This window comes from Cherax quadricarinatus, chromosome 72 (genome assembly GCF_038502225.1).
Source record: "Cherax quadricarinatus isolate ZL_2023a chromosome 72, ASM3850222v1, whole genome shotgun sequence".
Classification (NCBI taxonomy): domain Eukaryota; kingdom Metazoa; phylum Arthropoda; class Malacostraca; order Decapoda; family Parastacidae; genus Cherax; species Cherax quadricarinatus.
This window is the reverse complement of record NC_091363.1, coordinates 8,446,232-8,460,531: the sequence shown is the minus strand read 5'-3', so window position 1 is coordinate 8,460,531 and position 14,300 is coordinate 8,446,232. Positions and strand designations below refer to the sequence as shown.

Here is a 14,300-nt window from a genome sequence, read left to right as displayed (position 1 = left end):
GCTGGACTTGTTTCCTGGAGGTGGGAAGCACTGCCTGTACTTTAAAGGATGGGTGTTGGATATTAGCTGTTTGGAGGGACATCTAAACTGTCAAAACTGGGCACCCCTGCAAAGACTGATATTATGTGAGTGATAGTGAGAGTGTTATTTTTTTTTTTTTGGGTCACCCTGCCTCAGTGGGAGATGGCCGACGTGTTGAAAAAAATTATATATTAAGTAAGTTCAAGCTCTTAAAGAGCTGTGGGGTTTGTCTGGCTCAGGAGTTTATCATCCACACAGCAGCATTTTTGTTTAAGGTTTAAGATGATTGTTTGTGGTCGTTCCCCAAGCACAAATACCATATAAATTAGACACATGTGCAACTCTTGGGTATCTTTATTGAGGAAACGTTTCGCCACACAGTGGCTTCATCAGTCCATACAAAGGAGAATCTTGAAGAACAGGAGGAGAATGAGGTAATCAGTCCCTCAACCTTGAGTCGATGTGATCAGTCCATCAATCTTGAATAGAATGCGGCATATGTGCGGAGAAGGAGCTTATAAACCGTTGGTAGGAGAGGTGTAGCAGTCATAGGCGGTGTCACATTTGTTCAATGTGGAAGTAGGTCGTGCCCAAGAATTAGGCAAGCGAAGAATTCCCAAGTATTAAGATCCCAAGAAGTTGCAGTGTCTGACAGGTTTGTAGATAAATGGTTCAGAGAACCGACATGTTGATAAATTAGACACATGTGCAACTCTTGGGTATCTTTATTGAGGAAACGTTTCGCCACACAGTGGCTTCATCAGTCCATACAAAGGAGAATCTTGAAGAACAGGAGGAGAATGAGGTAATCAGTCCCTCAACCTTGAGGATCTTAATACTTGGGAATTCTTCGCTTGCCTAATTTTTGGGCACGACCTACTTCCACATTGAACAAATGTGACACCGCCTATGACTGCTACACCTCTCCTACCAACGGTTTATAAGCTCCTTCTCCGCATGTATGCCGTATTCTATTCAAGATTGATGGACTGATCACATCAACTCAAGGTTGAGGGACTGATTACCTCATTCTCCTCCTGTTCTTCAAGATTCTCCTTTGTATGGACTGATGAAGCCACTGTGTGGCGAAACGTTTCCTCAATAAAGATACCCAAGAGTTGCACATGTGTCTAATTTATCAACATGTCGGTTCTCTGAACCATTCATCCACAAATACCATAGGTGAGATAAGGGTAGATTACAGAGTGATATAAAGTAAGGAGCGTCATTTGGGGTACATAGTATCGTATCTTGGAAAGGATGCTTACTGTTTTGGAGATTTAGTTATATGCTGGATGTGGGTCTGAAACTTAAAATTACAGGCAAGGTGGAGACCTAGAAATTTGCCCTCCGTGTGTCTTGTAAGGGGAAGCCATTTACTGATATGTTAAGCTGGATATTTAATTCCAAATAGCACGAAGTAGGTTTTGTCTGTATTGAGAGTGAGTTTGTTGATCGTCATCCATGTACATATTTTTTTGTAGCTATTCATTGACAGTGTCTAAGCATAGCTGGGTTTGAGTGGGAATTTTCAGGTTTTAAGCATGAATGTTTATTATTAAAAAGTACAATATGATACTGGCTGTCTTAGTAGGTAATGTGGAAAGTTATGTTTTTAAAAAGATTCGTTGAAAAGTATTGGTATGTTATATGCTCTAATTTAAAACTGAAAATAATCCAAGTATTTTTTTAATGTATGATTTGCTGCATGTCACATATTTCTTCTTCAGATTGAGCGTCTACTTCAAGTTGCAGGAGACGACCAGAGGAAGGAGTTCATGCATCTCTTCAAGACCACCACTAGTAGGAACCTGACAGACGAACATCTCTGGTTCTCGGTATTCCTTCGGCCAGCACGGTCACGCTTTACAAGGTTCTCTTCCATTTTTTTAGCTAACTATTGTAGTTACCTATTTGTAATTAAGAAGTTGTGGAACATCAGGTGTTCCGTGGCTTGGTTGGCAGCGCACTCAATTCACATAGTGAGTGTAGAAATGGGCATATGTCCGTACGCTATTCTTTTTAACCCTTTAACTGTAGCATGCCCAGAAATTTAAATTCCTGTGTATGTGTTAGTCAGAGCTGTATGATCCTTATGGGTTCAGTGCTTGGTTATGATTATATTTTAGTAATAATGTGTATATGTCAAGATTTTGAAAAATAAATTTTGTTTTCTTGCAAATTGAAAGAGTGCACTTTTATGAATCAATATTCAGTCTTCTATTACTTAAATTGTTTGTTATCCTCATCACCTTGTTATTTCCTATGTTCACATTTAATTTCCTTCTTTTACACACCCTCCCAAATTTGTCAACCAACCTTTGCAACTTCTCTTCAGAATCTCCAAAAAGCAACTGTGACAACTCATACTCTGTATTAGATTCTTTATTTCTTAATCAAACACCTCTCCCCAGTACCTCTTTTTTAACCCCATCTTTAAATATGTTCAATAACCATGGTGACAGCTTGCATCCTTGTCTAAGGCCTACTTTTGTAGGAAAATAATTTCTCTCTCTCCTACATACCTTAACCTGAGCCTCACTATCTTAATAAAAATTCTTAACACTTGCAACATCTGTCACATTGTTCTCTTATCCCTCCCTATCATTTGCCTTTTCCAAATCTGTGGTCTCTCTGTAAACATGCACATCCTGCAGTCTACCCAACAGTCTTTTATCTACTAATACATAATCCAACAAACTGCTGTCATTACACCCTTTATTATATCTTATATACAGTAGGGCCCCATTTATACGGCAGGTTAGGTTCCAGGCTACTGTCAGAAAGCAGACATCACCGGAAAGCAGAACACCATTTTTTCCATTCATAAATGCATATAAATGCCAGATAACAAGTTTACACTAACATATATTAAGTTAGCAATAGAACTAGGCATTAAAAACAATAAAAAGTAAAATACACACACAGTACATCCATTACATACTTTTTTTTTTTTCAACAAACCGGCCATATCCCACCAAGGCAGGGTGGCCCAAAAAGAAAAACAAAAGTTTCTCTTTTTAAATTTAGTAATTTATATAGGAGAAGGGGTTACTAGCCCCTTGCTCCTGGCATTTTAGTAGCCTCTTACAACACGCATGGCTTATGGAGGAAGAATTCTGTTCCACTTCCCCATGGAGATCATTACATACTTACCTTAACCCTTTGAGGGTCGACAGGCCCTCTCCGAAACTCGTTCTCAGGGTCGGCCAAATTTAAAAAAAAAAAAAAATTATTTTCTCTTATGAAAAGATAGAGAATCTTTTCCCGATCATAAAGACACCAAAAGTTTGAAATTTGATAGAAAACTTACGGAATTATGCTCTCGCAAAGTTAGCGGTCTCGGCGATGTTTACGCATCAGCGATTTTGCCCACTTTGAGCCCCATTTTCGGCCAATTTCACTGTACTAGTCGACAAAAAACATGAATATTTCGCTAGAACTCCATTTTTTCTATCGAATGGATGCAAGAAACCACTCATTTATGAAATTCAACTATCCAGTACAGTGGTCAGAATTTAGCAATTTTGCCAATTTCACACAAATTTCAAAAGATGCCAATTTCCGAATAGGGTCCAGAATAAACAAGAAAGACATTCCTGGCACTAAAATGACATTTCCTCTAGTCATTAGTCATGTCTCAAGTCCCCTCTTATATTCTTTTGCTTTCCACTTTGAATTTTTATTTTCACAAAAAATATAAGATTTACTGTTATGCAGACTACTGCATTAGTGTAAAAAATGGTATAAATATTATTGGTGCACTTGTGAAAGAATATTAGACTCACCAGTTGACGTGTATTGCACGCTTGGCACGATTTGTTTACTTTTGAAGTTTGGTAAAAATCGAACATTTCTGCTACTTTGAGCTCAATTTCAAGGCACCTTTCTTTGTAAAACCAGTCAAAATCATCTCAATTTCTGTAATATGTCTTCCATTCTATAAAATGAGACCAAGAAAACTAGAATACAACAATAAATACCATTCGAAAATACACTGCAAAGTCGCTGATTTATTAAAAAAAAATGGTCAAAGTTTTTTTTTTCTCATTATGCACTGTGTGCTGCAGGATTTTTTTTAGACTGTGCACACTGACCACATAGACCCATTCTTTCATATGAAGGCCTACCAGCTTTCTCCCACTAGATTTGAGGCCGCTAGAATTTATGAGTACTAGTACGTCAAAAACCCCTACGCGTAAAACGTACTAGTACGACGAAAACCCTCAAAGGGTTAAAATATTTGTAGTCTTATAGGGTGAGAGGTAAGTTTTATTTCTAGGAAGTCAGGTTTGGGAAGTATTGTAGCCAGCCAGGGCAGCCCTCCCTGCTCCACCCCATCCACACATAATGTAAACAAACCAGGTGAACGCGTCTGGTTTTCGTTCATACACTTTTTGTATTATTCCATAATACAAACACTTTACATTGTGTAGAAGTTGTCTCCATGTTGATACAGTAGAATAAATAAAGAAATAAAGAGAAACACTCCCATTCTCATGTAACACCATTTTTAGAAGAAATGACGCTTTGAGTGAAGTCTTATGGAAATAAGCCACTTTGTCTGAATTTTTTGGGTTATCCTAGGTTCTCTACACATATGCTGCTATATATGATAATCTATGTAACTGTATTTGTGTATACCTGAATAAACATACTTACATATGAAAGGAATAATTTTCTAGTTACCCCCAGTTAGGGTGTGTAGAAGAGAGGGAGACTACTTCCCAGTAAAAGTAGGTCTTAGACAGAGATGTGTAATGTCACCATGGTTGTATAACCCATAAACGGTCCAAACGTATATATGTTTTTACCGCTAGTGCCCCAAACGTATATATACGTTTTATGTGTCATAGATTTTACATTGCCATGATAAGCCTGAGTTGCCTAGACATGAGAGAATGGGTGTGAGCACTCACTGTGCGCCATATTAAAATAATTGGGGATGTCTGGGTGCCATATGCTCTTTTTTCCTATTAAAAACAGCAAGGTTTTTTTTTTTTCTCAAAAAAGTTGGGGCAGTACGGTAGTGAACGTATATATACGTTTGGACCGTTTATGGGTTATTATATTTATAGATGGGGTTGTAAAAGAAGTAAATGCTAGGGTGTTTGGGAGAGGGGTGGGATTAAATTATGGGGAATCAAATACAAAATGGGAATTGACACAGTTGCTTTTTGCTGATGATACTGTGCTTATGGGAGATTCTAAAGAAAAATTGCAAAGGTTAGTGGATGAGTTTGGGAGTGTGTGTAAAGGTAGAAAGTTGAAAGTGAACATAGAAAAGAGTAAGGTGATGAGGGTATCAAATGATTTAGATAAAGAAAAATTGGATATCAAATTGGGGAGGAGTAGTACGGAAGAAGTGAATGTTTTCAGATACTTGGGAGTTGACGTGTCGGCGGATGGATTTATGAAGGATTAGGTTAATCATAGAATTGATGAGGGAAAAAAGGTGAGTGGTGCATTGAGGTATATGTGGAGACAAAAAACATTATCTATGAAGGCAAAGAAGGGAATGTATGAAAGTATAGTAGTACCAACACTCTTATATGGGTGTGAAGCTTGGGTTGTGAATACAACAGCGAAGAGGCGGTTGGAGGCAGTGGAGATGTCCTGTCTAAGGGCAATGTGTGGTGTAAATATTATGCAAAAAATTCAGAGTGTGGAAATTAGGAGGTGTGGAGTTAATAAAAGTATTAGTCAGATGGCTGAAGAGGGGTTGTTGAGGTGGTTTGGTCATTTAGAGAGAATGGATCAAAGTAGAATGACATGGAGAGCATTTAAATCTGTAGGGGAAGGAAGGCAGGGTAGGGGTCATCCTCAAAAAGGTTGGAAGGAAGGGGTAAGGGAGGTTTTGTGGACGAGGGGCTTGGACTTCCAGCAGGCGTGCATGAGCGTGTTTGGTAGGAGTGAATGGAGACGAATGGTATTTTGGACCTGACGATCTGTTGGAGTGTGAGCAGGGTAATATTTAGTGAAGGGATTCAGGGAAACCAGTTATTTTTATATAGCCGGACTTGAGTCCTGGAAATGGGAAGTACAATGCCTGCACTCTAAAGGATGGGTTTCAGGATATTAGCAGTTTGGAGGGATATGTTTTGTATCTTTATACGTATATGCTTCTAAACTGTTGTGTTCTGAGCACCTCTGCAAAAACAGTGATTATGTATGAGCGAGGCAAAAGTGTTGAATGATGATGAAAGTATTTTCTTTTTGCGGATTTTCTTTTTGGGTCACCCTGCCTCGGTGGGAGACGGCCGACTTGTTAAAAAAAAAGAAATTCTCTGATGTTGGATTACAAGTCGCCTGGCTACCACAAGTCCTACAAGTCGCCTGGCTACCACAAGTCCTACAAGTCGCCTGGCTACCACAAGTCCTACAAGTCGCCTGGCTACCACATCTCATATTTATGTTATTTTATTCTACTGTGAGGTGTATTTATCATGTTTATATGTTATGGAGCAGGTTTATTATATAATTTTGAAAAAAATATCATAGATGGATTAATGGAAATTTGTGAGACCTCTACCCACTCTACCGGAGGTATCCCAGCGAGTGAGCACGTCCCCTGTATATCCCAGTGCTTAACAAGCTAGGGAATAGCATATGAAGGTACAAATAAAAATGGGAACTATGGCTATAGTTTACTTAATAACATAAAAGGGCTAGAATACAACATCTCCTGATGGAAATTTACACAATATAACAATTGACCTATGAGACTTATTACCAGGGGGAAGGGTAGATGTTATCAGTAACACGGACTAGTACTCACTCTTAATTCACCGACCAGCTGACCCGAGGTTCCCAATGCGTGGTCTACTACACACGCGGCTGTCCAGAGCTCTCGCTCGACGGACCTGTCACCAACAACCTCCTTGCCCCGCTCTTCCCTGGGCTTATATCGTAGTCAAAGTACCCCCCTCCCCAATGTTGTATGTACCACGTGTACGACCTGACGCCTAGGTCTGAGGCGTCAAGAACAAAAGACCTCAGACGTGGGCGTGGCTACAGACGCCTGCCAAGGCAAGGTGTGACCATATAATTGGTCAAATTAGGTCTCCCCAGAGACCTCACAAGCCCAGCTGGACTACATCACATCCCCCTTTCTCCCCCAGTTTAAAATATCTGAGAACTAGGACAATTTGTCCTAGTTATTAGACTATTTTAATCCTAACCCCTTAAATCTATTACAATACAATAGCAAATAATATGAATTCACACAGATCAGTAGGTTTAATAAATTCTAGCACAGGAAACGAATAACAATGACTCTGGTGCGAAACCTCCTTATCCGTCATGTCTCCTTAAAACTAAATATCGGGCTCCAGTGCCTTCCTGTACTCTACTAGAAATAAACTAGCTCCTGTAGTCACCCTCGCTAATTAACCATTGAGCCAAACCTCGTAAGGTTTTCCTGGCGTAGAAAACAGCTCCAGCGGGTATTATTCCTTCAAGTACTTGCAACTGAACCATTACACGACCACAATGTCGCATTTTCCTTGCACCGTACCGTGACCATTCATGACAAGGCAGGAATCGCAACCAGGACCAATCATTATCCCATTTCTAGGAACTAAAAGAAAACCTCCCATCCCTCACATAAAGGAATCCTCTTCTGACGGCGAGCCGATTGGTGTTTACAGTTCTCCACCTGAAAAGAAAATACATCCTATCTCTGGAAATAAATGGTAAAAAATACCGACACAATGGCAATATAAACACAAATGCAGTATAATGTGATCCTTTATTGACTACGTTTCGCCCACACAGTGGGCTTTTTCAAGTCACAAACAGAACTACCTGGGGTGGAAGGAACGCGAGTATTTATAGTCCGGCTGAGGTCAGGTGAAGAATGCTGCATCTGATGATGTACCGAGTTGGGTTGTAGAGTCTAAAAACTTGGGTAGCTTGGAAAGGAGACTGGACAAGTTTGTGAGCAGACCTTCTACAGTGTTCTTATGTGGGATAGCGATGAAGAAGTTTCTTGGCAAGTGGTTCAGCTATGTTATAGAAGCCACTATTCTGGTTGAAGTTGTCGGATATAGAAATAAGTGATGATTCCAGGATTCTTCGGTATTGAGTGTTGTCTTCTGTGGCGATAAGTCTTGAGTTTCTGTAGTTTATCAAGTGGTTGTGTGAATTACGGTGTTGTACGCAGGCATTCCTTGTGTCGTCAGACCTGCTTGCGTATTGGTGTTCTGAAATACGTGTTTGGAGGTCCCTTGATGTTTCGCCCACGTATAACTTGTTGCAGTCATTACAAGGGATTATGTATACCCCTGCAGAGGATGGAGGCTTGTCCTGCCTACTACTGGTGATGTCCTTGATGGTCGTGGTTGTGGAGGTAGATACTTGGAATGATGTTTTGGCAAAGATGTTGGAAACATGTTTGGCAATGGAGTTGGTGGGAAGGACTATGTATCTCTTCTCGGCAGTGTCTTCTCTGGGTGTGTTGAAGATGTTTAGTGCTCGCCGTCTGCAGTCTCTGATGAAGTGACGAGGATAGTGGAGTTTGGAAAATACCTGTTCAATTATAGTGCATTCTTCCTCAAGGAACTCGTTGCTGCAGATTCTGAGTGCACGCAGGAAGAAGCCTATAATTACACCACGTTTGGTTTTGGTGTCGTGGTGAGAGTAGAAGTGGAGAAGATCGTTTTGGTTGGTGGGTTTTCGATAGACTTTAAAACGAAGTTCGTGGTCAGCTTTGCAGAGTAGAACATCAAGGAAAGGAAGAGTGTTGTCGACCTCTTCTTCAAGTGTGAACTGGATTGAAGGCTCGACCTGGTTGAGCTTGTCTTGGAGAGCTTGAACGTTGAAGCGTTTAGGAGTTATGAGGAGAATGTCGTCAACATAACGGAGCCAGGTGACAGACGAAGGAATAATGGTGGAGAAACGTTCGGCTTCTAGATGTTCCATGTATAGGTTCGCTAGGACTGCACTGAGTGGCGAACCCATGGGTAGTCCAAAAGTCTGCTGAAAGAGGTGATTTTCAAAAGAGAAACACGTAAAGCCAACACATAGTTCAACCAGGTCGATGAAGTCGCTGGCTGGAATGGGAAGATCAAGTGAATCGTCAATTTTCTTGCGCAAGAGATCGATGGCTTGTTTAGTAGGTACTTTAGTGAATAGGGAAGTCACGTCAAGGCTGGAAAGTTTCTTGTTCCTGATGTTGATGTTGCGAATGCGATTGAGAAGATCACCTGAGTGTTTGAGATGTGCTGGACTGATAGTGCCCAAGAGTTTCGAGAGGTGTTTGGCGAGAATTCCTGAGAGCTTGTGGGGAGCACTGCCTATTCCCGAGGATATGGGCCTCAGTGGGATACCAGGCTTGTGAGTCTTTGGCAGGCCGTACATTCTGGCAGGTCTGGGGTTGCTGGGCATGGTGTGCAGAAGTTTCTTCCCTTGTTCTGAGCTCCTCAGAATGCGGCGAGTCCTTTGAAGAAAAGTTTTAGTAAGGTTGTCCACTTGGTTAGTTGTGAGAGGTTTGTAGGTATCTGGGTCATTAAGTAGATTGAGCATTTTGTTCCTGTAATCGTCAGTGTTCATGATAACAACACCACCTCCTTTATCAGCGGTGGTGACCCTGATGGTCGTGTCTTCTGCTAAACTTCTGCTAAACTTCGTTTTAAAGTCTATCGAAAACCCACCAACCAAAACGATCTTCTCCACTTCTACTCTCACCACGACACCAAAACCAAACGTGGTGTAATTATAGGCTTCTTCCTGCGTGCACTCAGAATCTGCAGCAACGAGTTCCTTGAGGAAGAATGCACTATAATTGAACAGGTATTTTCCAAACTCCACTATCCTCGTCACTTCATCAGAGACTGCAGACGGCGAGCACTAAACATCTTCAACACACCCAGAGAAGACACTGCCGAGAAGAGATACATAGTCCTTCCCACCAACTCCATTGCCAAACATGTTTCCAACATCTTTGCCAAAACATCATTCCAAGTATCTACCTCCACAACCACGACCATCAAGGACATCACCAGTAGTAGGCAGGACAAGCCTCCATCCTCTGCAGGGGTATACATAATCCCTTGTAATGACTGCAACAAGTTATACGTGGGCGAAACATCAAGGGACCTCCAAACACGTATTTCAGAACACCAATACGCAAGCAGGTCTGACGACACAAGGAATGCCTGCGTACAACACCGTAATTCACACAACCACTTGATAAACTACAGAAACTCAAGACTTATCGCCACAGAAGACAACACTCAATACCGAAGAATCCTGGAATCATCACTTATTTCTATATCCGACAACTTCAACCAGAATAGTGGCTTCTATAACATAGCTGAACCACTTGCCAAGAAACTTCTTCATCGCTATCCCACATAAGAACACTGTAGAAGGTCTGCTCACAAACTTGTCCAGTCTCCTTTCCAAGCTACCCAAGTTTTTAGACTCTACAACCCAACTCGGTACATCATCAGATGCAGCATTCTTCACCTGACCTCAGCCGGACTATAAATACTCGCGTTCCTTCCACCCCAGGTAGTTCTGTTTGTGACTTGAAAAAGCCCACTGTGTGGGCGAAACGTAGTCAATAAAGGATCACATTATACTGCATTTGTGTTTATATTGCCACATCCTATCTCTACTGTGATCCCTCCCGGCAAGGAGCTAGCTCACATAATATACAACACATTATTGTCCCAACAGCTGACATAACATAGGGCATCCCCTAGCAGTAGAGATACCATACTAATACCACTCTAATCATCATTTCCCAAGCTTCACTGGCTAGTAGTGAATGACACGGTTGGCTTGACTTGGGGCCATGCTATTGACCCAGGGAGAAGCTCTCTCCAAATCCTTGGGCAGAAATATGAAGGGGTCGACGGAGGAGGACATAGGGCCATTGCAGTATTCTTGTCATCTCACCTCCAGATCTGTCTACTGCTTCTACTAGAAGAGGGGTTAGCCAGAGCTTCTGGCCGACCCTAGCACTTCCTAAATTGGGCCATGTCTCATTGTGTGGACTTCATTGGCGTTTAGGAACGCTCATGCGGGTCCCTCTCGTTGAAAGCACAGCATCTGGGAACTTCACGACTCAGCAAGCAGCTTATCTTCACCACGACAATACTCCTCAGGCACCAAGGCCACCCTTCATCCGTCCAGCCTCACCCGTCAACTTCCACCTCTTGCATGGTGGTGGCACGAGAGCTGGCTACCGCTTTTCCTCAAGTCTCCCAGGTCTAATAATAGCCCTTTTGCTGGACCCAAACTGACTTCTTGGCACTTCTGCGTCTCCATCACTCCAGGCCAAATAGATTCCTGGAGTCTCCTTGGCAGATCCTGGCAACATCTCCACATCTCCTGTGAATAATAGTAGACGGCAGTATTGTTCTACAGGTGACTGGGGCTTATTGTTGGTGGGCAGGTCTCTAGAGTATTGAGCCGACCTGAGGGCGAGGCGAGTGGTCAGCTCCTTCCCTCAGGGTCCCATTTACTCACAACACTCCCTCCCTCCAGCAATAATTCCCTTACAAATTTCGTCTATACATTCTTGACCTTGTATTCATACCAACATTTTCCTCTACCAGCTGATGTAACCTATCTTCCTCATATACCTCGTCATTTACAGTCCTTTCATCCACCACATTAACATTAGGCATTACTATTTCCTCCTCAGACCAGAATGGCTTTAGTTTATTACAATGAACAATCCTCTCACTCTGGTCCTCAAACAACCCTTTAACCTTCACATTTACTGGTCCCATTTTCTCTAAGATGCGGTAAGGACCTTTCCACCTTGGACCGAGGGACCTACTCTGTTGAGGGGTTACTTCATCTTTATATACCATTACTAGGTTACCTTCCTTAAGTTTAAGAGGCTTCACTTGCCTGTCATAGTAGTGAGCATATTTTTCCTGCGCTCTACCAGATGCCTGGGCGGCAGTTCGCCAAGCAGTTCTCATTTTTGTTAGGACTTCTGAAGGATAGTCCTCACCGTATCTGACAACTGCTTGGTTCACCAAGCCTGCTGCAAAATGACAGTCATGCCCTGTAAATAGGAATAATGGTTGTGTCCCTATTGATTTGTGAATAGCGGTGTTTAAAGCAAATTGAACATATGGTATATATTTATCCCATTGTAATGGTTCTTTCTCTGAGAGAATGGCCAGTGTATTTTTGACTACTTGGTTCGTTCTCTCCACCATACCATTCGCCTGTGGATGATAAGCTGTCGTGAATGCTGTCATTATTTCTAAGGTGTTACAAACCTCTGCAAATACCTTGCTTTTAAACTCTGAACCTTGATCTGTTACTAATTCTCTAGGAGGTCCAAATATTGCTACGAATCTATCAAGGAGCGCCTCTGCAACAGTCTGTGGGTCTTTCTTAGGGATGGGTACAAGTGTTGTATACCGTGACAGATGGTCCACCAGCACAAGAACATACCTATTGCCTGAATAACTATTATGTAAGTCAATAAGATCTGCACCAACCCGGTCCAACGGCTCCTTAATCTCGGGAAAAGCTTGCAATTCCACATTAACCTGAGGGTTACCTTTCCTCCTTTGGCAATTACCACAACATTTTACATATTCGGTTACATAATTCAGGAGACCAGGAAAGTAGAACATTTCTTTGGCCCTCTTATAAGTCCTAAAAACACCTGGATGGCCAGCCATCTTGGATGAGTGTGCAAGCTTCAGAGCGGCCTTCCTGAGGACATTGGGTATTACTACCTGCTGTACTGACCGATCGTTCAGCTCCGTAATCCTATGTAGCACACCGTCTTTCATCTCGAATTCATCAATAGGGCGGCTTGGCTTGTGGCACGGGAGCTTCTCTCCCTCCAAATACTCAATTATCTCCTTCCACCTGTTCTCTTCCAGTTGGTACTCTCTTAATTTTTCATTGTTCACATTCTCAATATTAACATTTACATTTATTGCTGCTACATTCCTACTCAATACGTCTGGTACATGGTGTGAGGCTCCGGGCTTATAAAGAATCTGGTACGAGTGTGCTGACAGTTCGTAACCCCATCTAGACATCCTAGGACAGCGAGTTTTCTTTTTAAATATGTGCACCAATGCCCTGTGATCTGTTATTATTTTAAAATGGCGCTGAAATACATACGGTTCAAAGTATCTCACACTTTCTACCACTGCCAAGGCTTCTTTATCAGTGATGGCATACCTGACTTCCGGTCCCTTAATCTTTCTGCTAAAATACGCTACTGGGTGTGGGTTATTTTCCTTGTCTCTTTGCATTAGGCAACCTCCTATTGCAACTGCTGAAGCGTCTGTATGTATCTCAAACTCTCTGGAAAAATCAGGAACCACTAATACCGGCTCACTTGTAAGCTCAGCCTTTAATTTTTCGTGAGCCAACTCATGTTCTTCTTTCCATACAAACTTAGCTTTCTTCTTAGTTAGATCTGTCAGTGGTGCTGCTAGCTCTGCAAAACCCTTAATATGTCTTCTAAAGTATCCTGCTGCACCTAGGAACCTCCTGACTTCCCTTGCTGTTCTAGGTCTTGGCATTTCAGATATTGCCTTACACTTATCAGGGTCAGGGCGAATCCCTTCAGGGCTTACCTGAAAGCCTAGAAATTTAAAGCTAGTGGCTGCTATTATACATTTCTTTGCATTCAACTTAAATCCTGCTTTATCCAGTAGTTTTAGTGTCTCCACAAGGTTGTCTACATGTTCTGGAAATGACCGGGAGTAGACTACCACATCATCAAGATATGCCAGTGAGTGTCTACCCAACACAGGGCTGAGGATGAAGTTTATAGCTCTTTGGAAGCTAGAGGGCGCGGTTTTTAACCCGTAGGGCATTCGTTTAAATTGGTATAATCTGACCCCATCTGAGAATGCTGTCTTCTCTCTATCTTCTTCTGAAACGGGGATGGCCCAATAAGCTGACTTAGCGTCCAAAGTCGAAAAATACTTAGCTGTTCCAAATGAATCAAGAATTTCCTGGATTAGGGGCAAGGGATAACTATCAGCTATTGTTAATTCATTCACTTTCCTATAATCCACACAGAACCGATAAGAGTTATCCGGTTTCTTTACCAACACTACAGGTGAGAGCCACGGTGATGAACTCGGTTCAATTACATCGTTCTGGAGCATGGTATTACATTCCTCCCTTATTACTCTCTTAGCCTCTTCTGGGAGTCTCCATTGACGGGTTTGGACAGGTAAACTGTCACCTGTAGGTATAGTATGCTCAATCTGGGGCAGCAAGCCTATATCTCCTTCATCCATTGAAAACAACTTTGGAAAGTTCCTTAAAGC

At 41.9% G+C, this 14,300-nt stretch overlaps 1 protein-coding gene across 1 annotated transcript in view; it reads left to right on the top strand.

Annotated features, from left to right (window-relative positions):
- The window catches only part of LOC128701426 (location of vulva defective 1-like), a 384,351-nt gene that overhangs the window by 180,427 nt on the left and 189,624 nt on the right, over nt 1-14,300 (top strand). Inside the window, exon 25 of the mRNA XM_070100373.1 lies at nt 1,752-1,894. Within this exon, the coding sequence (XP_069956474.1) occupies nt 1,752-1,894 (143 nt within the window). The remainder of the gene's footprint in view (nt 1-1,751; nt 1,895-14,300) is intronic.